The sequence below is a fragment of the Danio rerio genome, chromosome 19 (genome assembly GCF_049306965.1).
Source record: "Danio rerio strain Tuebingen ecotype United States chromosome 19, GRCz12tu, whole genome shotgun sequence".
Lineage (NCBI taxonomy): Eukaryota > Metazoa > Chordata > Actinopteri > Cypriniformes > Danionidae > Danio > Danio rerio.
This window is the reverse complement of record NC_133194.1, coordinates 7,388,894-7,413,071: the sequence shown is the minus strand read 5'-3', so window position 1 is coordinate 7,413,071 and position 24,178 is coordinate 7,388,894. Positions and strand designations below refer to the sequence as shown.

General features: G+C 34.7%; 1 protein-coding gene across 1 annotated transcript in view; it reads left to right on the top strand.

Annotated features, from left to right (window-relative positions):
- pvrl2l (PVR cell adhesion molecule related 2 like) overlaps positions 1 to 23,655 on the top strand; it is a 332,887-nt gene extending 309,232 nt beyond the window's left edge. The window contains exons 7-10 of the mRNA XM_017352250.4: positions 10,773 to 10,908; positions 11,086 to 11,143; positions 13,499 to 13,600; positions 21,416 to 23,655. Of these exons, the coding sequence (XP_017207739.1) occupies positions 10,773 to 10,908; positions 11,086 to 11,143; positions 13,499 to 13,600; positions 21,416 to 21,610 (491 nt within the window). The 3' untranslated portion in view covers positions 21,611 to 23,655. The remainder of the gene's footprint in view (positions 1 to 10,772; positions 10,909 to 11,085; positions 11,144 to 13,498; positions 13,601 to 21,415) is intronic.
- The last annotated feature ends 523 nt before the right edge of the window (positions 23,656 to 24,178 follow it).

Sequence of the window (24,178 nt, the reverse complement as noted above, 5' to 3'; positions counted from 1 at the left end):
AAGCTCAGCTGACTTAAACATACATTTGACTGCATTTTCTAGGTAAAATGAACACTTTGAGGCAGTTTCAAGCCAGCAAATTTTGTTCCTTTTCACACCAATGATATTTACAGGAATATATTATCAATCAATAAAGGTTTATTTTTATTAAGTTCCTTGCACAACACCAGATAATTACTGCAAAACAACTTAACGATGTCTATGAGTTGTAATGGAATATGTTTGCCTCAACTATCTTTAGTTAGACAACTTTTCTGACGTGGTCAGTTTGCTCAGTAGCTCACCTTGTACTATTTTGTGAGGAGAGCTCGGGTCTCACAAAAAAGATAAAAGCAATGTAAAATCAAGGTAAACTTTGTAGTCGCAGTGCACTTTTCTTTCTTATATTTGTTTCTGAAACACTATTGGTTGAGTTTAGCTCATTGGTTCTGTCGGAGATCGGTACAACAAGCCCTGCCTTCTCATGTATGTGCATTTTAAATGTACCCTAGGTCAAATTCCCTTTAAGGAAAGTCATTTCAATTGGTGGCCACCTTTGAAAGGCCTCTCGTACATTGTATGCCTGGGCATTCTGTTTGAATGGGGAAGCATCAAATTCTCCAAAATTGCTTGTCAAACTTATAATTAAATTTCGTTTTAGGAATTAACAATAACATTAAACAACAACTGTCCCTTTAGTTTCATTTCTAAATGTTCAAATCACCCAAAAATCTGCAGAAACTCACATTTGATACGAGCCCCGTCCCCAGTGAATCACTAGTGTATAGCAATTGATGATTGACTCCTGTACCGGAAGGCGTGGCTTCATTAGCCATATTGACCATTACACTTTTCCCCATTCAAAACTATCTGAGTACTATACTATACATACGAACACTATACATGTCTTGTGTATTTTATAGTCTTTTATGTGTAAATAAAATGTACCCCAATGCTGTGTTCACACCAGACGCGGAAGAAGCGTCAAGCATGAGTGATTTACATGTTAAGTCAGTGCATATGCGCGAATAGACATCCTGCGGCGCGATTCGCGTAAATGGTGCATCGCGAATGACGCAAATTGCGTGAACGACGCGTTATGCGTAAATGGCGTGGTGCGAAGTGAGTGATTTGCGCATTTGACGCGCTTAACACGCATTTTCCACGAATTACTCAAGTTCAAAAATCTGAACTGAAGCGGACATTCACGCCGCGGTAACCAATCAGGAGCTTGCTCTTGTGGATTAAGTTTTTAGAGGAGTTTATGAGCTCACAGAGCTGGATGCACCTCTGAAAGGATCTAGTGAACTCAGACACGGCCCTAAACATATTGATGCTGTTTTTCAGCCTTCATAAAGCACATAAACACTGTTATTTTCTTAATAAAATCCATGTTAGCCATTAAGCAATGAAGCTAGAGTCACCAGGCAGACAAAAGCCCTGTACATCACACAAATCTGTGTCTGTTCTGAAGTAAATTTAATGCGCGAATGAACCAGGGTTTGACACGTGAATGAAGCAAGTAAACTCAAACGGCTAGTATGGCAAATAGCGCAATTTATCCGTGCATTCCTCGTCTGGTGTGAACACAGCATAAGTACTGTAACGTATTTAAGGTTCGCAAAAGTGTAGGTTCACTCAGCAAGGCATCCTTGGAGCGTCGCATTTTACTTTTTTTACAAAAATGTATGCTAAAGTACTGTAAGTATTTCCAATGGTTGGTGTTATTGTGTTCACTTTTAAAAGTCACATTTTTTTATTAGTATTCACAGCCTTATATCGTGAGGAAATGTAACTATTTTACGTTTACGCATACGTATTCGTTCAAGTTTAGTCATGTGAAAATGTAAGATTTCCCAAAGGAGGCGTGGCACCAAAGCCCACCCCTAAACCCAGCCATCATTGAGGGATGAGCAAATCACGTATGAATGACATTTTACGAATTCATACGAAATAGCCACTAATTCAAAAATTTACAAATTGCCATGATAAAGCGTTGGTATTGATGGTTCTGTAAAGATCCCTTAACAACCATGGACACTTTTTTATTCTACAAAAGATCTTTACAACTGAGGAAGTTTCTTTAAATGATGATAAAGTTCCTTAAACCATTAAAAATGGTTCTTTGAAGAACTTGTCCACTACAGGTTGTTTGGGACATCTCTGTGAAAAGCCATTTTGTCCCCTATAGAACTCTATTTTTAACAGTGTTCTTTGAAGTCAGATTTGTCTGTCTTTTAAGTCATTTCATTGCTTTGTTTGTCTTTCCCCTCTCTGACATTCCTGCACTTTAAATAACGTATTCGCAAGAAATTGAGGTTTATTTCTGGTCACGGTCTAGTTTATTTCCCTCAGACTTCATTCTAATAAAATTGCATGATGCACTCAATGATTTTAAATAGTTGCTCTCAAACAGACACGAGAGCATCAGAACGAGCAGCGGTTTCAACAGTGGTCTGCTGGCAGCAGTCTGTTATTTATTTATTTTAAAATTTTTTGGCTAGTCCTCATTCTTATAAAACTGTAATACGGATTATACACTCAAGGATTTCCGAAGTTCTTCCACTATCCTCAACGCTTCACATTTGATTACAAGTATACTGTAGGTTTTTAGATGCTTTCCTCAAAGAAAATAACTGCAGCAGCTGCAACTGTCACTCGAGATCAGTCGTTTCCTGCGGTTCTCGATGTTTGCCTCAGTTCATGTCATTTGTTGAGAGACTCATGATCAAGCTCATAATTATTCTCAATAAAAAGGCAGTCGTTTCCCCCAAAGTCATGTATCTAATGACATTTAAATGGATGTTTTTTTGAAACGCCTGTTTTTTAGATCATTATTTTTTCTGATATGCAAATATATTATTTTACATATATGATACATTATTCATATTTATTTATTTATTTATTTATTTGTTTGTTTATTTATGTTACTCCTCCTTGTAAAATCTATTAATATTGCCAAATTATAAATAAAAAGATAAAGAGAAAATACATGTTTCTTTTTTACTGCAATTTAATGATAATATTTTTTTATTTATTATTATTATTTTACTCATACTAAATATTACTCATATATATATATATATATATATATATATATATATATATATATATATGTAAATATATATATATATATATATATATATATATATTAGTAATATTTAGTATGAGTAAAATCAGTAATAAATAAAAAAACATATATTATTATTATTCCAGAAATTGCAGTAAAAAAGAAAAATATTATATTATAAATATAATATATTCTAAAATATTATATATTATAAATTCAAATTGCTGGAATTTTTTAAATTCCTTATCTTCTGCATTTTATAACAAGTTGTTGAATTTACTCAAATAAAAAGACAGCCCAGTAAATAATAAAATAGCAATATAAATGTCTATATTTCCCAATTAATTGCACATTGTTTCGAGGCTGTGCTCAAACAAAATAAACACAGCAGCATAAGCTCAGTTCAGGATTATTAGTTCCGCCAGACATTTGCTTGTTGCACTTTTTATTAGATTGTTTTTTTTTTTCTCAGACAAGAGTCTTCATTCTGATAAAATCACAACGATTTTTCATTTTCCCTTCCTGCCCTCATTGTTTAATTTAATTGCTTGTCGTTTGTTGAAAGACACTACTCGACAAACAAACAAGCCGCACAGCACGAACCACAACCCAAAATAAGCAGCTTTGAAGGAAATTTACCTCAGCCAAGAAAATACACTGCTAATGTGAGAACAAGAAGCCACCAACTGAGAATAAACAATGCAAAATAAACCGGTGGCCATTCTTAGATAAAAGTGGACGACCTTAATATATATATATATATATATATATATATATATATATATATATATATATATATATATATATATATATATATATATATATATATATACTACATGACAAAAGTCTTGTTGCCTATCCTGTTTTTAGGAACAACAAATAATAACTTGACTTCTAGTTGATCCTTTGGTATCAAAAATGGCTTATAAGAAAGGCAAAGGCCTCTAGATAACGATTATTTTACCCAAAAAATATATATGATCATGCCTTGATTTCTTATTATCTTATTAGGACAGTAATGTCTGACTTTGCTTAGACAAAAGTCTTGTCACTTAACAGAAATGATGTACAGTATTAAATATGAAGTCATGCTGGAGTGGAAAAAGACTGACGATCGTGTCTGACTCCCATGAGCTTGGAAGACTGCATCCATACATCTCTGCAATGACCCTATTAACGTATTAATTTCTTCTTTTAAATGGCTGGCCACATATAACATAAATTGGGATGTTACTTGGAATCTTCCACATACATATTTGCTAACTAACAAAGTAAAAGAAATTGAATATAAAAATATTACATAGATGTTTTCCCGTTGATAGCTTACTTAGTAAATATATGCTAGATATTGAAAACAAATGTACTTTTTGTGATTTGAAAGAAACCGTTGCTCATGTTTTTTGTACTTGTGTGAAATTGTTTTGGACGGAACTATGTATCTATCTCTCAAAAAAAAAATGTTTTGTTTATTTGTTTAAATGCTTTTGAAAATTTTCTTTTATTTTAACTCTAAATCTTGCATTGAATACATTGTTAATCTCGTTAATATAATTGGTAGGTTTTTTTTGTGTAAATTTTTGAAAAAAAAATCCAATTCTGCCAATTTATTTAATTGACTATAAGTCATATATTTTGTCTTTAGTGGGCATAAAAAACAAAAGTTTTTTTAAAGGAAAAAAATTGATTTTTATGTATAACCTTTATAATTTTCCCTCTGGTCTCTGTTTTCTTCTTCTTCTTTTTCTTCCTTTTTTTATTCTTTAAATTGTATTATGCGGATTTTAACAACATCTCAATTTTTTTTCTAATGTTCCAAGTTTCTGCAATCTATTGTTAACTGTTATTGAAACCAATAAAAAAATAACTTATTAATAAAGTCATCTGGAATAGCAAAGAAAGTGTCCTTTCAGGACTCTCAGAGTTCATCAAGATTCTTTGGATTCGTCTTCAATAACTCCTCCTTCATCTTACCTCAGACATGCTCAATAAAAATCTGGTGACTGGGCTGGCCAATTTTGGAGCACCTTGACCTTCTTTGCTTTCAAGAACTTTCTTGATACTTCAGGCTGTTGATGTTGCCATCCACTGTGCAGTTCTCTCCCTTACTGAATGTAGCCCAAACCATGATTTTTCCTTCACCAAACTTGTCTGATTTCTGTGAGAATTTTGGGTCCATGTGGGCTCCAGTAGGTCTTCTGCAGTATGTGTGATGATTGGGATGCAGTTCAACAGATGATTGATCAGAAAAATCTTCAGCCTTCAGACAGTTTTCCCAGTGATCAACTAGAAGTCATTAATTGTTGCTCTTACAACTGCGATCGATGACAAGACTTTACTCGGGGAGTGCATATACCTCATTGTTTAGGCACATTTGTTTTGATTTTAAACTGAATATGATGAACTGAAATGCAGCCAAACCCTCTCGCTCGGGAGAACACTAGTAACAAATGCTCTCGTTTAATATCCTCAGCGGTAAAAAATCATTGCTGAAGGTCTCCTGCTGGGTGGCTATCAGCTTTTATCAAATAAAGACTTTTTTTTCTCTCATGTTCATGATCTTTCCACCTCAGTGCTGCTGCTGAAAGACTGATGTGTTTTTTTATATAAAAGAGTGTCCAATATTGTTTTCACCCCCTACAAGTTCTCAGTGTGCGAGCTTTCATGCATTACTTTGGCCCAGTGCCCAGTTTCATCAACAATCTCTTTTGTATTAGAATTGTATGTGTGACTACATATTCAAGTGTGTGTGCGCGTGTGTGTGATGAGCACATCTGTTTCTAGACAATCACCAGAAACAGGGTTAATCTGATGCCTCTGAAATAAGCTGCAATTCACAGAAAGATCACCATTGTGCGGATCAGACGTGTGTTTGAAGATTGTGTGAAACAGCGATCCTGGTGGACAACGCTGGCACTGCATTCTCATTTCCTCCTGTCTTGTCATCCTTCATTTCAGGAGGGTTTTTATTGGCATGACAATGGACAAAGTTTCAATAAAAGTGTTTGGCAGTCTCTCTCTTTCTCTCTCTCTCTCCCTCTCCCTCTCTCCTTCTGTCTCATCAGTCGCTCTGAGAGCAGTGGGGTTTACTAATTTTAGCAAACCCACCCCAGCAGCAAGTCTTAGCAAGCCTCTGCCTGTGAATACCTCATCAAACTGAGCCACGCTACAAAGAGCCTTATCACTCCAGCTTTAAATGTCTAACTGCAGAGGGAAAGATAAGGAGCCGTGGTGTATTAATTCTCAAACTGGATTACTGGGCCAGGGCAATAATGGTGGACATCGCACTGGTGTTGAGGAGAGAGAGAGAGAGAGAAATAGCGCAGATAAATATCTCTTCCCGCTTTGGCTATTTCTCAAATGTGGTTTGTGTGTGTGTGTGTGTGTGTGTGTGTGTGTTGTGTGGTCATCTGACCTACATCTCCACCAAGAGCTGCAAAATATGGGGTTTCAACTCAACTGTTGGAATTTAAATTGGTGTCTTGATTTGCTTTATTGTTCTATTGGTCTGTCATTCTATTTATGACTATATCCTTCCATCCATCCATTCTTCCATTGTTTTTCTGTATTTCTGTTTACCATTTCTATCTATCCATCTATCCATCCATCATCTCTTTCTTTTTGCCATCTTTTCCATCCATCCATCCATCCATCCATCCATCCATCCATCCATCCATCCATCCATCCATCCATCCATCCATCCATCCATCCATCCATCCATCCATCCATCCATCCATCTATCTATCTATCTATCTATCTATCTATCTATCTATCTATCTATCTATCTATCTATCTATCTATCTATACATACAGTTTTTATCTCTTTATCCATCCATCTTTTATTTCTTTGTCCATGCATTCATTTTTATTTGTTTATCCATCCATCCATCTTTTAACTCTTTCTGTTTTTTGTTCATAAATCCATCCATTCATCTGTTAGATCTTTCTGTTTTTCATCCATCCATCTTTTGTTTCTCCATCTATCATGCATCTTTTAACTTTCTGTTCTTCGTCCATCAATCCATCTATCTGTTATCTCTTTGTTTTTGATCCATCCATCCATTCATCTATCTGTCATCTTTGTTTTTCTTCCATCCATTCATCCAACTGTTATCTCTTTCTGTTTTCCATCCATCAATCCATCCATGCATGCATGAATCCATCCATCTATTCATCCATTCATCCATCCATCTGTTATCTTTCTTTTTTCATCCATCCACCCAACCATCCATCCATCATCCATCCTTTATTCTTCTTTTTTCATCCATCCATCCTTCCATCCATCCTTCCATCCATCCATCCATCCATCCATCCATCCATCCATCTGTTATCCTTCTTTTTTCATCCATCCATCCATCCATAAATCCATCCATCTATCCGTCCATCCATCCATCCATCCATCCATCCATCCATCCATCCATCCATCCATCCAACTGTTATCTCTTTTTATTTACCATCTATCTATCTATCTATCTATCTATCTATCTATCTATCGATCGATCGATCTATCTGTCTGTCTATGCATCTCTGTCCATCCATCTCTCCATTCTGTTCTATTGTCCTGTCCATCATCATTCATGAATTTTTTTTTGCTCTTTGTTGTTTCATGTTCTTTAATGTTTCTCATTTAAAACTTACAAATTTTAATTTTGTAGTTAAAAACATGTTGTGTGAGTTACTCTGAATCTTCTTATTATATAGACATTCCTAAATTTTGCCTTGCGTTGCTCATGTTTGCTATGACAATTTCAATTCAGTTCTTGAAGAATCACACTCTACATCCTCCAATCAGTTCAGCCCATCACACAACCCCTGACACGACCCCCTACATCTGATCATTCTCAAAACTCAAATTCTACATACACATGAGGCCTAAAATCCTCACTTGGCATTTTAGGTGGTTAGTCGAGCCCAAAAATGCCTATGTATGAATCATGGGAGCGCACATGTGCCGCCGCTGGCGAGCGATAAGAACAAGAGCACTTGATGTTATATGCATTTATTTTGAAATGTTAAAATCCGCTGCCTCTGCATGTCAAATGACATAAACCTATTACAGTAATCCTTCCTCATAGTCACACAGCCTGTTTTATGTAGTTACAAGCTGTTTGGGCAAACCAAATGCTCCGAAAGAGGATCGAGCGGTGCTGCCGAAATGATCCGTGTGGCGCTGACCAACATCTGTGTGACCCGCTCAAAAAAACACCACAGAGCAGAGCTGGCCACATATAATCACTGTAAACGCTTACTTGCATCCATGCACTGACATAATATGCTGAATTTATTCTGGAAGAAAGTCTGCATGTATGCACATAGCAAAATGTCTTGACTGAGGATGAGAGCTCTTAGAGTCTTATTGATGGTTGGAAGAAAAATCAAATTAGCTAAACAAACTCTAGGGTTGAGTACAGCTTTGCACAGGATGGACCGGTCCTGTGCTGACTGATTATGTCTCAATAAATATAAACAGATGTGGAACAGCAGTCAGTGGCTTTCAAAGCGTAAATACACCTTTGTTCTCATGTATTTGGACAAAGAAGTGATATGGCAAGCCATTTTACCAATCAATCTTTAAACCTTAATATATGTATCTACATATATACATTGAAGCATTTAAAACAGGAAAAAATCAGATCTCCCTAAAAAAAAGAAAGAAGACAAATTCTTTAAAATCTGGCAACCATTCATAGATTGTTTTAAAGACATCAACTCTACAGGAAATAGACAAATTTAAGAGTATTAGACCAATTTAGATTAAAACTGAAGGTCAATATTTTATTTGTATTTATTGATTATTTTATTTGTTTATTGTAATTTTCTATTATATTTTAACTTTATGTACTGTTTGTTATCTTTTTACATTTATATATATTCAAATATTTTATTGGTGCTACTAATACTACTAATAAAATTAAATTGTCTTAAAAATCGCTTTTATGGGAATCTGCCATTGCGATATAAACTCAATTTGGCTCAATTTTTTGTAATCTGGTTGTGATATTTTTTTTACATTTATTTCCTGGGAGTTATTCATATGGCACTAGAATTTAAAAAACAATACCTTTTATAAAATAATCTTTGTATGAAAATATTGATTATATATTGTATACTACGTGCTTTTTTGTATAAATATAACTTTGTGATTATTACATTGTATATATACAAAACCTAAACCCAACTACTACCTTACTAACAATTATAAACTACTTATTAACCAATTATATATAAAATAGTAAGAAAATGCTTGTGATACTAGTGTCTAATATGTTGTGGCTACCTAATAAATATCTTAAATAGGTGCTAGTTTGTATGTTTTAGTATATCTACTAGTACATATTGAATTCATAAAGAATGGTATCTAATAATAAATAAGACCTAGGAAAAAGTATCTAACTTTTGCTTCTAGTTCAAACTACTTATTAAAAATGAGTTGAAACAGCACAATTTTTACATTTCTACCAGAAGCCCGAAATAAACTGTAAAATATTGGTCGTTAAATTACAGAGATTTACAGTAAAATATTGGACCTTAAATTACAGAAATTTACTGTAAAATAAAGGACCATAAATTACAGAAATTTACTATAAAAAAAGGAACATAAATTACAGAAATTGACTTACATTTAAATTTCTGGTAAATTTCTATAATTCAACCTCTGTTATCTAACAGTGAATTTCTGTAATTTACGGCCGTTATTTTACAGGTTTTTTTTTCTGGCACGCTTCCGGAAATAAACCATGAAATTACAGATTTTTTATTTTTATTTATTTATTTATTTTTTACTGTGTTATTAAACGGAAAAGATACTAAAAATCATGGCAACAAATGCTTTTATGTTACTGTAACTTTATTGAATTAATCAGTTTTCACCTGCATTTTTTTATTACACAAAATGTAACTAACTTTAACTTAAAATATGTTTAATCAGTTTGATTGATCAGATTCAACTGCAAAAATTAAGGCAGCAACTGTTTTTTATAGAGTAATAGCTAATGAATAAGTACTTAATCGAAACTATTTTTGCTGCTTATTTAAATAACTTATTTAAACTGAACTGAATCATCACAATTATTGTCTTCTTTGGGGGGATTTTATGTTCAATGCACCTAAATTTGTAAAAACAATTACATGAACTTAATCAAATTGTATGGAACTCCTAGAACAGTTTATAGATTGAATGTTAAAACTTGGCGATGCAGTTGCGCAGTAGGCTCAGCTGGTGTTTCTGTGTGGAGTTTGCATGTTCTCCCTGCATTCGCGTGGGTTTCCTCCGGGTGCTCCGTTTTCCCCGACAGTCCAAAGACATGCAGTACAGGTAAATTGTGTAGGCTAAATTGTCTGTAGTGTATGAGTGTGTGTGTGTGTGTGGATGTTTACCAGAGATGGGTTGCGGCTGAAAGGGCATCCACTGCGCAAAAACGTGCTGGATAAGTTGGCTGTTCACTCCGCTGTGGCGACCCCGGATTAATAAAGGGACTAAGCCGATAAGAAAATGAATGAATGAATGAATGTTTAAACTTCTTGTCATCGAAGCGGTTGAAACTTTTTCAAACTACTTACGTAAAATGAGCTTAAACAATACAACTCTTAAGATTTTTTAGGTGGATAACTTAATTGTTTTATGTTCAATCTACTTCAACTTGTTCATTTAATGTAATCGATTTATGTTGGTACAACCTGAATGAATTCAATTTTTACAGTGTATATCTCTTGCTTGTCGTTTCAGATCAACCTTTACCCAAAGAAGCCAGCAGCACCGGGGCTGCTGTCGGGGGCTTCATCGCCGCTATAATCATCCTGTGTCTGATAGGTGCTGGTTTAGCCATGTACTTCAAACGCCGACGGAGCGTCGAAAACGGAGAGTAAGTGTGAACACGCGCCCACAAAACACAATCACACATCCACTTTCCCTCCTCTCCTGGCTCCAACATCCAAGCTATTTCCATCCCTTTTGGTTCTCGACGCATTTTAATTTCTGCATTCACGCCATGCCACATATGCAGCCAAATCTAAACATTTGCTGGTATTTTCTCTCGCAGAGGCCCTCCGAAACACAAGCCTCCTCCACCGATGAAGTCTGGCAGCTCGACAGAAATGGTAAGCCTACTTTTTTCCTTCATCTCCATCAGTCACCTCACATCTGACATTCACTTTGAACTCCGCGGATTGAGCTTTCTTCGTTATACAATGTCGAGATTACTTACGATTCTCCAGGGTACACGCGGCAATTAAAACAGGGCTGCTGAAAAGACGCATATGCATAAACCACCATAAATTAGATCTTTGAATTGAAACCTTTGAAGAACGAGCTTAGTTTTTTTTTTGGAATGGGAGAGAAAATTTGTGGTGCTCGGAATAGGCTAATTGCATTTCTCTCTCTCTCACTCTCGCTTTGGTGAATGATTATTTCCTGTTCGCTTGGACTGCATTGGAAACAGATTTGTATTGTGGAGTGTGTAAAAGCTAGTGGAGCGAAGAGAATGAGAAATCCTAATGTGGCCCTCGAGCTACAGCGAAGAAAGAAAGGGTTAACATGGGGGTAATGTGTATTGATTGAAGCTTAATGTAGAGCATGTGGGTGGAGCTTCATTTGTGTGTGTGTGTGTGTGTGTGCATGGGCAAATGAATCTGTACATCACAGGCATCTTTCATCTTCGCTGGCCTAAAAATCTGTGATTAATTCAGCTGTCAGCACCCTTAAAATATGTGATTATGAGATCTTTCTTCATGTTTGCTGAAAATAGGAGCTGCTGTGTGATTTTTTTTTTAACGCTGAATGTATTTTGTCTATTAAAAAGTTTTGATTAGCCTTTTTTGTCTTGGCAGACCTGGTCATACTGTTGAAAAGTTTTAGCTGAGATGTAAAATAAATAAATAAATAAATAAAAATATTAATAATAATAATAATAATAATAATAATAATAAACTGTGTAAAATGAATATGTATTATATATATATATATATATATATATATATATATATATATATATATATATATATATATATATATATATATAAATATATATATATATATATATATATATATATATATATATATATATATATATATATATATATATATATATATATATATATATATATATATATATATATACAGTTGACATCACAATTATTAGCCCCCTGATTGTGTTTTTCCTAATTTCTGTTTAACAGAGAGCAGATTTTTCCAACACATTTCTAAACATAATAGTTTTAATAACTCATTTCTAATAACTGATTTATTTTATCTTTGCCATGATGACAGTAAATAATATTTTACTTGACATTTTTTCAAGACACAAGTATTTAATTTAAAGTGTAATTTAAATGTTTAATTAGGTTAAATAGGCAAGTTAAGGTAATTAGTCAAGTCATTGTATAACAGCGGTTTGTTCTGTGGACAAGCGGTTCCCAACAGGGGGGTCCCAGCCCACAAGGGGGCCTCAGCGACCTCTGTGAGGGTCGCATCATATTTAAAAAATGTCTTAGCAGTGGACAATTAGGAGAATTATAATGTTGCCTTAGTTCATTTTATCCCCTAGCTCATGGTCTCCAACCAAAAAATCAGGAGAATGCACCATGTGCAAGAAGATCAACTGATGGAGATTGCAAATGACGGCGGCCTCTTAGGGGCGTGTTTCTAGAGTTTGCACAAGTTTGTTGCTTCCAATGGAGCTAAGTGGCTTGTGCGCCCAAGTGGTGTGACGCACTCGTGCCAATGAATCCTGCGAGCGCACCGCAAGTCACGTGACAATAATTGACCGATCAGCTTCAGCTTGTTTGGAATTTTCACATTTCGGTCAGAAAATTTTTTTTTAGACAAACACAGAACACACAAACACTGCAGTGCTTTGTAATTTTGCGCATGTTTTATGCACGTTTTACTAAATGTATCAATGTGTGGGTTTTTTTTATATTTCTAGTTTTTTAAATTATAATCACAAATGTTGCTGTATTTTTTGTATAAAATATTTTTTTTAAAACTTAATTTACCATTTAATATTCACGTTTAAACATTTATATTTCCTATAAGAGGTTTACAATGAGTTTATTTATACAGTTTACTAAAACTAAAATCATCAACTATGGAACTAAAATAAATGTATGATGTTTAATTAATTTATGATAATACAACACCGCCTCACAGACAGATGATTAAAGATCCTAAAGGTAAAACTACCTGAAATATGACAGTATAGTACACATCTACTAACAAAAATATACTGTTTTCATTGGTTTATTAGACTTTTTAAAAGGCAACTGAGTTAGATTTACACTTGTGATCTTCTTTAGGAAGATCTGTTCCTTTAAGATGAACAATTCATGAAATTGATGAAATTTAGATGCATTTTAGATGAACCATCGCTTCAAATGACAATCTCTTCACATGGCCCACATTAGCTTATGCTTAGGTCTTTAAATCTGGTCTTAATCCTCTCATGTGTTTCTCAGCTGAATAAACCACAGGACAAGACCACAACCATCACAGAAACCCAGCCACTCAGCAACTATGAGCCAAGCTACTATGAAACCAACTCTGCAGAGCCAGTTACGGTAAGATTCACAAATATATATTTGATATATATATACACTACCTGACCAAAGTCTTGTCGCCTATCCAGTTTTTAGGAACAACAAATAATAACTTGACTTCTAGTTGGTTATTTGGTATCAGAAGTGGCTTATATGAAAGGCAAATGCCTCTAGATTATGCTTATTTTACCAAAAATAAAATATGATCATGCCTTGATTTTTAATTATTTAATTAGGACAGGAAGGTCTGACTTTGCTTAGACAAAAGTCTTGTCACTTAACAGAAATAATGTACAGTATAGAATATAAAGTGATGCTGCCGTGGAAAAAGAATGAATATTGTGTATGACTTTCATGAGCTTGGAGGACTGCATCCATACATCTCTGCAATGTTTCAAATCACTCATTAATAAAGTCATCTGGAATGGCAAAGTAAACGTTCCTGCAGGACTCCCACTGTTCATCAAGATCCTTTGGATTCATCTTCAATGCCTCCTCCTTAATCTTACCCCCGACATGCTCAATAATGTTCATGTCTGGTGACTGGGCTGGCCAATCCTTGAGCACCTTGACCTTCTTTGCTTTAAAGGGCCATGAAACCCCCTCGCTCCAGCAGGGTGTTTTCACACCTCTACTTTGGAAAAAGCCAGAAAAGTGGGCGTGTCCAGCTTTGTTTAGGGGGGAGTGTCGGAGGAAGAAAAGAGGCACGGTGTGGGAGTGTCTATTTAAGAACGCGACTCTGTTTACGTGGGCATCTGTAGTCGAATTATTTGCCAAATTATTAAATGGTGGACTTTAACTGTCTTTTATTCAGGGAATTCATTCATGTCCCTCGCGACAAACGAGATATTTGATTCGAGGAAATGCTCTAAGCGTGCATTTTTCATGCAATGTTTGATACCGCACGGCGAATGAGAGAAAAAAAAACTCAGCATTTCCCGGAAACTTAGAAAGCCGCGTGGGTTATTCCGGTCACAAAATGCGGTAAAAATCCTACACGAGGTTAAAGTTTGGTTGTAGTGCTAACATGTTTAGACTCGGTGCAATTGTTTGTTAGATACGAACAAACTGAATAAACAAAGAGCACTGGTCACTCACTTACCAAACTTGTAGAGACAAGACAATCACCAGCAACTAGAGCCGCGTCTTTATTAAGAGGAGACTACAAGCAAATCTGGATCTCAGCATTTGCAGATGAGAACAGCTCTCAGGTAAACAATAATCCTCCTTAGACACGTAAGTTATTGTTGTCGAGCGTCGCGTACACTGTAATCCACGCGTGACTCCAGCTGCGCTCTCACAGAGAGAAAATGAAAACAAAACTTAACTGCAGCAAACTATAAAAGCAACACTTCACGCTTGTTTTGCCAACACAACGTGGCGTCTCAGTCGTCTAAACACTGTGACAGTAATGAATATTAATGAAGTTGCACAATAGAGCGCGCTGATTGGTTTGAACCAAGCTTTACTATTACGCCCCAAGTCTAGGGGAAACAAAAAGGGCATAATAAACGAAGAAAAAACAAATGTGTTGGGGTGGTGGATTTCCCAAACTAAACAAAACTTAAAGCAAAAGATTCCCTTCGGTCGACAACCAAACTCACACACTCAATTGAGAGTATATATAAAAGATATTTATTATAGAAAAATAGGGTTTATATAGATGAGCATTTCGTCAGGGTGACCACAGGCCAAAATAACAAACAAAAGAATCTACAAAACAAATCCACTAAATTACCTAATACTATTTAAATAAAAATACAAGAATCTTACCTTACTCCCATAAACAAAGTCAAACGTAATCAAATAAATAGGCAGGTCACACCTACACGCTCAAACTCTCAAAAACTATTCATGCATAGGATGGTCATCAATACAAAGTTGATTATTGTTGGTCGTCGGCCGAAGGGGTGAGGGAAACGCAGGAGCTCCACTCCAAACACCGAACGCAGCAGAAATGAGCTCTCCGATCCCTGCCGGAAGCTCCCTTATATACAGGCCTCGTAGACCAGCAGCCAATCAGAGCAGGGAATCACGCCGGCGTGGGAGCCTATAAGACAACAGAAAAACAGCAAGGAGGCGGGACAAATGAAAAAGAGTACAATCCGCAATAATAAACAAATAAATAAACTTCAGTCGTAACATTTACTCAAGCATTAATGCAGCACACTGTAAGACGTAATAAGACACACTCTGGCACAGACGTCCAGTCTGCACGCTGGAATACAACACTATTATGTCATGTCCATGACGCAGCTTCAAAAATTAGTTTCAAACCGGAAGCACCTTAACCTTCTTTGCTTTAAGGAACTTTGATGTAGAATGATGTAGTATGTAGTGTAGTGCATGTAGTATGAGAAGGAGGGCTATCCTGCTGAAGAATTTGCCGTCTCCTGTGGTTTGTAATGTAACAGGCAGCACAAATGTCTTGATACCTCAGGCTGTTGATGTTGTCATCCACTCTGCAGATCTCTCACACACCCCCATACTGAATGTAACCCCAAACTCTGATTTTTACTTCATCAAACTTCTGATTTCTGTAAGAATCTTGGGTCCATAAGGGCTCCAGTAGGTCTTCTGCAGTATTTGCGATGATTGGGATGCAGTTAAAAGATGATCCATCTAAAAATTTCCAAATGATCAACTAGAAGTCGAGTTATTATTTGTTGCTCTTACAACTGGGAATCATGACAAGACTTTTATAAGGTAGTGTGTGTATAAATATATACATACATACATAATGCATACATAATGTATACTGTACATAATGAGTATTAAAGACTCGCCTCCCAGAAAGCACTTTACGCTATCGGCAAAGGCTTGTGACTCATATAGCGATGTGTGGCATGTGTTAACACTGCCAAAGGCTCTTTTATGTGGATTAATATGATGAGCTGGTTATTTCATCAACTATGATAACCGTAAAGCCAATTACTACAGCGGCGGTGTGTGTGAAGGCCAGACTCAGACACGTACCTTTGTCATGGAGCCCTTGGGAACTCGGTTTGGGCTTTCAATAAAGGCTTGCGTTTATTGTTTAAGGCAATTTAGCTTGGAGTGTTTGTCATTAATCTTCGTTTAAGAATTGGCTGCGTTTAATATGCGAATTTGAATTGAAAACAGGCCACACCCATAGGGAGAGAGCTGGTAATGAAGAAGTGAGGAATTTAGTCTATTTGCATTAGTACATAACAGGGCTGGCTGTGTGTTTGTGTGATTAAATGGATAGTTCAACCAAAAATGAACATTTACACACTGTTTACTCTCACTCATGTAGTTTTTAATCTTTATTCATTTATTTTTTCTGTTGAACCAGAAAGAGGATATTTTGACGAATGTTTTGAAACTGGTAGTTGTTGGCATTCATAGTAGGAAAAAATGTACTATGGAGGTCAATGGTTACAGGTTTCCAACATTCTTCAAAATATCTTCTTTTATGTTCAACAGAAGAAAGAAATTCAAACAGGTTTATTAGAAGTTGAGGGTGAGTAAACAGTGACAGAACATTCCTTTTTGGGTAAATAATCTCTTATTGTATCTTAATATTAAAATTAAGCAAGCTTATTTATTTAAAATGAAGCTTATTTATTTTTGTTGAGTGATACATTTCTATACTGATTATAAAATTAAGTATAATTGCTTTTCAGTGTAGCCTTTTAGGTGTTTTCTTTTCTATTTTTTGTTTATTTTATAATTTAATATCATTTAATTGTATTACATATAATTTAGTATTTTTTCGCATTTCTGGTATTTTAATTTACTTTGTTTTTATTTTAAATTGTTTTAAAATATTTTTACTGTTTATTTTATATTTAGTGTAATTTTGGTTTATATTATAATTTAATTGTATTAATTAATATTTATTATAATTTACATTTTTATTCATTTATTTTTATTGTTTTAAAATATTTTAACTTATTTTATGGTTTAATTTTTTATTTCAAATTTAATATTTAGTGTGATAATAACTTTGCTTTAATATTTTGCATTAAAAACAAATTTTTATATATTTAGAATAGTTTATTTCAGAATTGTTTAATTTTAATTTTTTTATATATTTCACTTAGGTAATGGGTTATTTTATATATAGTCTCATTTTGCTTAATATTTTAATTTGATGTATTACATATGCTTTAATATTAATTATTATAAAAAAATACAAGTTTTTCAATATTTTTGACATATGTTACTGTTTAATGTTTTATTTTATATTTTGTTTACTATTATCATTCAATAGTATTATTAATTTATTTTTAAGTGTTTTAAAATATTTTGAATTATTTTATTTAATATTTAGTTTAATAATTTTGCATTGACATTTTTTATAAAATACAAATGCTTTCATGTTTAGAATAGTTTAAGAACCGTTTTATTTTTAATTGTTTATTTATATTTATTTATATTTAGTTTAATTTTGTTCAATATTTTAACTTAATGTTTTACATATCCTCTAATAAATATCATTATTTATATTTATATATTTGTTTTATTTTTAATTGTTTTTAAATATTTTAAACTTTTGTTAATGTTTAATGTTTCTTTTGTATTTCTTTTTTATTATTATCATTTAATATTATTACATATGGTTCAATTATTATTAATATCTAAAATATGTAATTTATTGTTAATTATTTTTAAGCACTTTTGACATGTTACTGTTAATGGTTTATTTTATATTTATTTAAATTTTGTTTAATATTATCATTTAATTAATTGCATTTCATTTAATAATTATTATTATTTAAATCTTTTATTGTTCTTAAATATTATTGACTTATTTTACTGTTTAATGTTTTATATCATATTTATCTTATATAATATAATATATTATATTATTATATGTGATATTTTGCATTGACATTTTAGGTTCCATACAAATTTGTTATTTTTTATAAATGTTTATTCTTTAGACTTGTTTTTTCTAGAATAGAATTGTTTGCATAAAAATTCTTGTTGTATAAACAGATATGTGTAGGTAATTTACACTGAACAATGAATTATTAAAAGCTACATTTATACCTCTTTACATTTAATGCATTTAAATGTCAAAATTAAAAAAATTTAACATCACTGACTGCTGTTTATATGACATAACGCATAAGAAGCAGACACACTCATTGTAGCAGTGGGCGGGGAGAAGCAAGTCATTAGGATTTAAAGCCACAGGTTACAAAAACAGCTACATTATCATCAGACACCAAAATGAACAGATTCTACTTTATAATAAATAATCTGATGGGGTATTTTTTGCTAAAACTTTTACAGACACATTCTGGAGACACCAAAGTCTTATCTTACATCTTGTAAAAGGGGTAAAATAGGTGCTCTTTAAAAGCAATTCCCTTCCATTCTGAAATCTGCACATCCCTTGTAGCAAAGATAAAGACTGGGAAATTTGCTGGAATAACTGTTATTACTTCTGTGAAACCGAAATGACTTTTTCTGTAAGACCATCACTAAGAAAAATAGGACCCTCTTTAGCATCCTTTCTTTGTCCAGACCTTTCATAAAAAGGTTAAATGGCCAGCAGTGAATCTGGCTTCGCCTTACAACTGTGTGACAAAAAGAACATTGGCCTCATATAATTAGGAATCAACTTTTTCTTCATTGTTCAGACGCACACACACAGACACACACACACATGCATATGCACACAGCAGATAACGATCAAACTGTATTAGCACTTATAAATTAAATTTTTGCTCAGTGCGAGTCAGGAGGTGAAGTGTTCTATCAAACAGTTTTATCTGCCGAATCTTCGTTCGCTATCAATTAACTCTAATAAATAAGAATGTGCACTTCTGTTCTCCCGCTATTATACTGATGCTTAATGACCGATCGAGGAACTATAAAATTGGCATTAGTACCACCTCAGTGGCTGTAATGAATTGCGAATGTGTGTACACGCCACTTGTTACATGTGTCTGAACCAGACGGGGTGTGTGTCGTGACAGAGCTGGAGCTGTCTGAAATTATGTTGATAGATTTTTATTCAGTAGCTTTTATCCTTTCATTCATCCATTGTTATTTTCCAAGTATTATCGGTGAGATGTGTTCATCAATATCAAGTAAAAAAAAATTCAATCTTAAACCAGACCAGTTTTTACTAGCAATAATATATACAACCCTAAATCAGAAAACGGTTTAACAGTATGGAAAACGAAAATAAAACAGAAAGTCGTGATTTCCAAATTTGCTTTGACTTGTATATTATTGCAGACAATATGAACGTAAAATATTTAATGTTTTGTCAGGTCAACTTTATTTCATTTGGAAATAAACATCCTTTCCTGTTATTTAGACCTGCAACACATTCCAAAAACAGTTGGGACAGGAGCGATTTAGGGCTGGTAATTGTAATTTTGATGTTACAAAAGCAAGAATCAAAGAAAGGTCTAGTCCTTTAGGAGCAAAGATAGACCGAGGATCCCCAGTTTACCAACAAATACATGAGAAATTTAAATTTTTAAAAACAATATTCCTCAAAGAAACACATGAAGACATTTGGATATTTCACCTTGAAAAGTGCATAACATAATTCAAATATTCAAGGAATCTGGAGGAATTTCATTGGTAAAGGACAAAGGCGCAAGATTAAGCTGAACAACTGTAATATCCGAGTCCTCATGCGGTGCTGCATCAAGAATCCTCATAAGCGATATCCCCACATGGGCTCAAGACTACTTTGTCAAACTTTTGTCAAGTGGCACAATACATAGTTACATCCACAAATGCCGGTTAAAACTGTGCCAAAAGGAAGCCATATGTTAACAGTGTCCAGAAGCTCCATCAACTCTCTGAGGCATCTAGGATGGACACAGTGGAAACATGTACTGGGGTCAGATGAATCAGTTATTCTGGTATTGTTTTGGGAGAAATGGATACCGTGTCATACAGTCTGGATGATACCGTGGATCAACCAGACTGTTACCAGCAACAAGTTCAAAAGCCAGGCTCTGTCATGGTCTGGGGTTGTATCAGTGCTCTTAGCAAAGGTAACTTGCACTTCTGTCTAAAATAGAGATTTTAGAGCACAATATGCTGCCTTTCAACAAAACCACATTCTGCACGCAAATTCAAGCTGCTGAGGAAGAGGATACAGGTACTTGACTGGCCTGCTTGCAGTCCCGACCTGACTCCAATAGAGAATGTGTGGAGCATTTTGAAGTGCAAAATGTGACAACGGAGACCCAGTACTTTTGCCCACCTTAAGACTTGTTTGCAATCTTGCAAATTACACATGAAACACTTCATCACTTGGTGTCTTTAAACATCTTTTAAGTGTTGTGAAAAGGAATGGCAACATTACAAAGTGGTAAATGCTTTACTGTTCCAACTTTTTTTGAAATGTGTTGCAAAAACCAAAACACGTTTATTTAAAAAAGCTATAAAAATCATGAGGAACACATTAAATAATGTTTGTTGCGTTGTCTGCAATGAAATACAAGTCAAAGTCAATTTAGAAATCGTTCTTTTCCTTTTTATTAGCGTTTTGCATAGTTACTGGCCAACTGGCGAGGTAGGTTTCTCATCAAAGCAAGAATGATCTCACTAATAACACTTGGCGAGTCTTAAATGTATTACAATATTACATATATTAACATTTATGTCACACATTACATACACACACACATTATCTCATCAACAATAATATGCATATGGTTTTAAGAGCAGTATTTAAATAATTAATTAATTAAATAAGGTGTTAATGTGCCCAGCCCTAACATCAACAGATCATACACAAAACATCCAGGCTTACTATAAATAACCTTCATCTAAAATCTGAGCCCTGTTATGTAACTAATGGAACTCTTTGCTTTGTTGTGTGTGCTTCAGGATCTAGATGACGAAAACACTGGCCCTCCTGCTAATGGCGGCACTCCTACAGTCTGGAACGGCTCTGAAAAACACGAGGAGACGACCGAAGAGACCCTTCCACCGTACGAGCAAGCCGAGCAGAACGACATCGACGCTAACCATGCCAACGTAGCCCGCGAAGAAAGTTTTGTGTCCAGTCCCATGCTGGTCTAAAGACGTAGGCTGTGCCTGCGATTTGCACTGCCACCATCAAACCCAGCCGCGGACGTCCATTACAGCACAGAGTCCACGGCTCGGGCACAACAACAAAAAAATCACGTCCAAAAAAAACGCCCCAGCTGGTGAAATTTTCTTTATCCACACGGCTAACTGACCTTTTAGCCTATTCTCATGGTTTTGTTGTCTGTGGAATCATATTTATAGCTTTTGAAACAGCAGACGTGTTTTTAGTACTTCAAAAATTAACAATAAAACAAAACCATGAGAATTGGTAGTAATTTTTATCTTCTCTGATTAATTTGAATTCTGCTTACGTGAAAAGCAACGATTACCGCGTCGATTTAATTTACGAATAACATAATACAAGTTTGTTTTCAGTATTTTAAAATACACTGCATATACTGTCAACATCTGGTGTGTTTTTAAATTTTACTTTCGCGGTTTTCGTGTAGTGCTCTTTCAAGCTTTAGCTTTCGTCGGTTTTGTGCGTTAACTTCTGTGATGAGGGGAAAAGTCTTGCGGTATATGCAATGTATTTTACATACAGCAAAAAAAAATAATGTATTTTTATATTTTATATTTGATGTCATTTTGATCGATTATATCGCTTGAAAGCAAATGTATGCATTATTTTCTTATTTTTCTTTCTTTGATTGTGTTCGTCGTTTTTCTTTAGGAAAATTACCAAATAATTTCTGTAAATAATATTATAAGGGAATATATATATATATATAGCCAGTCTAATATGCGTTGAAAAGAAAAATGCAAACACATCTAAAATGACCAGTGGGGTGCAAAAATGAAAAAAAGTGTACAATTTTTGAAGAATTATTTTAACGGGTATTACTAAAGTCGTATGCTGATGTTTTACTTCTTGATACGTGTGGATTTTTGTTACTGTATAATAATCTGCATGGCATGGTTGGTTGCTTTGCTAAAAAGAATGTTGCAACCTTTCCTCACTCCCCTATTTTCTGGCCATGAGAAGCACAATATAAATATAGAGGTGTTGAAGATAATGACGACAGGCTTGACGAGAGTTTAGGATCATTTTCTGCCTTCTAACGCTAAACGTTAATGTTAAAGACCTTGTAAAATCTCCTTGTGAAAGCACAGTTTTGTTTTTCTGCAAGGATCTGCTTCTGAAACATTTTAGGAGATCCATCACAGTTATACCTGCCAACACTCCCATTTTGCCTGGGAGTCTCCCGACCCATCTCCCGCCACCTTCCCGTTTTGTTATTTCCCTTGAAAAACATCAGTAGTTCCACCCCCTTCTCCCGGTCCTTAGCTTTGCTACAGTCTGTACCACCCTTTTTGTATCGTATCCGTTTACCATGCCTTCCCGAAATCCTGGTGTCATGAGACATCAAGTCCTCTCATGAGAATTGGGTCCGCCTATTGGACCCATGATTCAATTCATGATTTAATTGATGTTATTGTTTGTATAGGGGGAGGGGCTTTCACATTCCAGAGAGCATTTGATTGGTCAGAATGTTTTCATCATCAATTTATTTGCGTTCTGGAATATACCATTATAATGTAATTAATCATTACTCTTATTTTTCCTCAAAAGAAAGATACTTGTGACTTATTTTTAATCTCAGATTTTATTCTTTTACATATTTTTATGTTTACATTTTGAAGTTCTGACTTTTGAATTAGAACTGTGATTAATATCTTACAATTCTAACTGTTTTTTTTTGTGAGGAAACAATATTTTAATTTAATTGACAATATATCATAGATTTGATTGCAAGAAATGGAGAATGTTTACACACTTTTTTTTAAAGGAACAGTTCGCTCAAGATGGATAAAAAATTTGTTAATTTAAAAATATAATTGTATTACTTTCTTCTGTGGAACACAAAAAGAGACATTCCAAAGAATGTCCAAGCTGCTGTATAGTGTTCCAATATACTGTACTCTTACTGGCCACTTTATTAGGTACACCTGCCCAACTGTTTGTCAACACAAATCAGCCAATCACGTCAGCAACTCGATGCATTTAGGCATGTAGACATTGTCAAGACGATCTGCTGCAGTTCAAACAGAGCATCAGAATGAGGAAGAAAAGTGATTTAAGTGACTTTGAATCTGGCATGGTTGTTGGTGCCAGACGGGCTGGTCTGAGTATTTCAGAAACTGCTGATCTACTGGGATTTTCACGCACAACCATCTCTAGGGTTTACAGAGAATGGTCTGAAAAAGAGAAGATATCCAGTGAGTGCAAATGCCTTGTTGATGCCAGAGATGGAGAATGGCCAGACTGGTTCCAGCTGATAGAAAGGAAACAGTAACTCAAATAACCACTCGTTATAATCGAGGTATGCAGAAGAACATCTCTGAATGCACAACACGTCCAAGCTTGAGTGGTGTAATGGTGCGGGGATGCTTTCTTGGCACACTTTGGGCCCGTTAGTACCAATTGAGCATCATGTCAACGCCACAGCCTACCTGAGTATTGTTACTGACCATGTCCATCCATACCTGCATTTGTCTCTGAAAATCCAGGAGACCGGGGGGATGGGGGGGTGTCTAGGTGTCGGGGGTGAAGTGTCT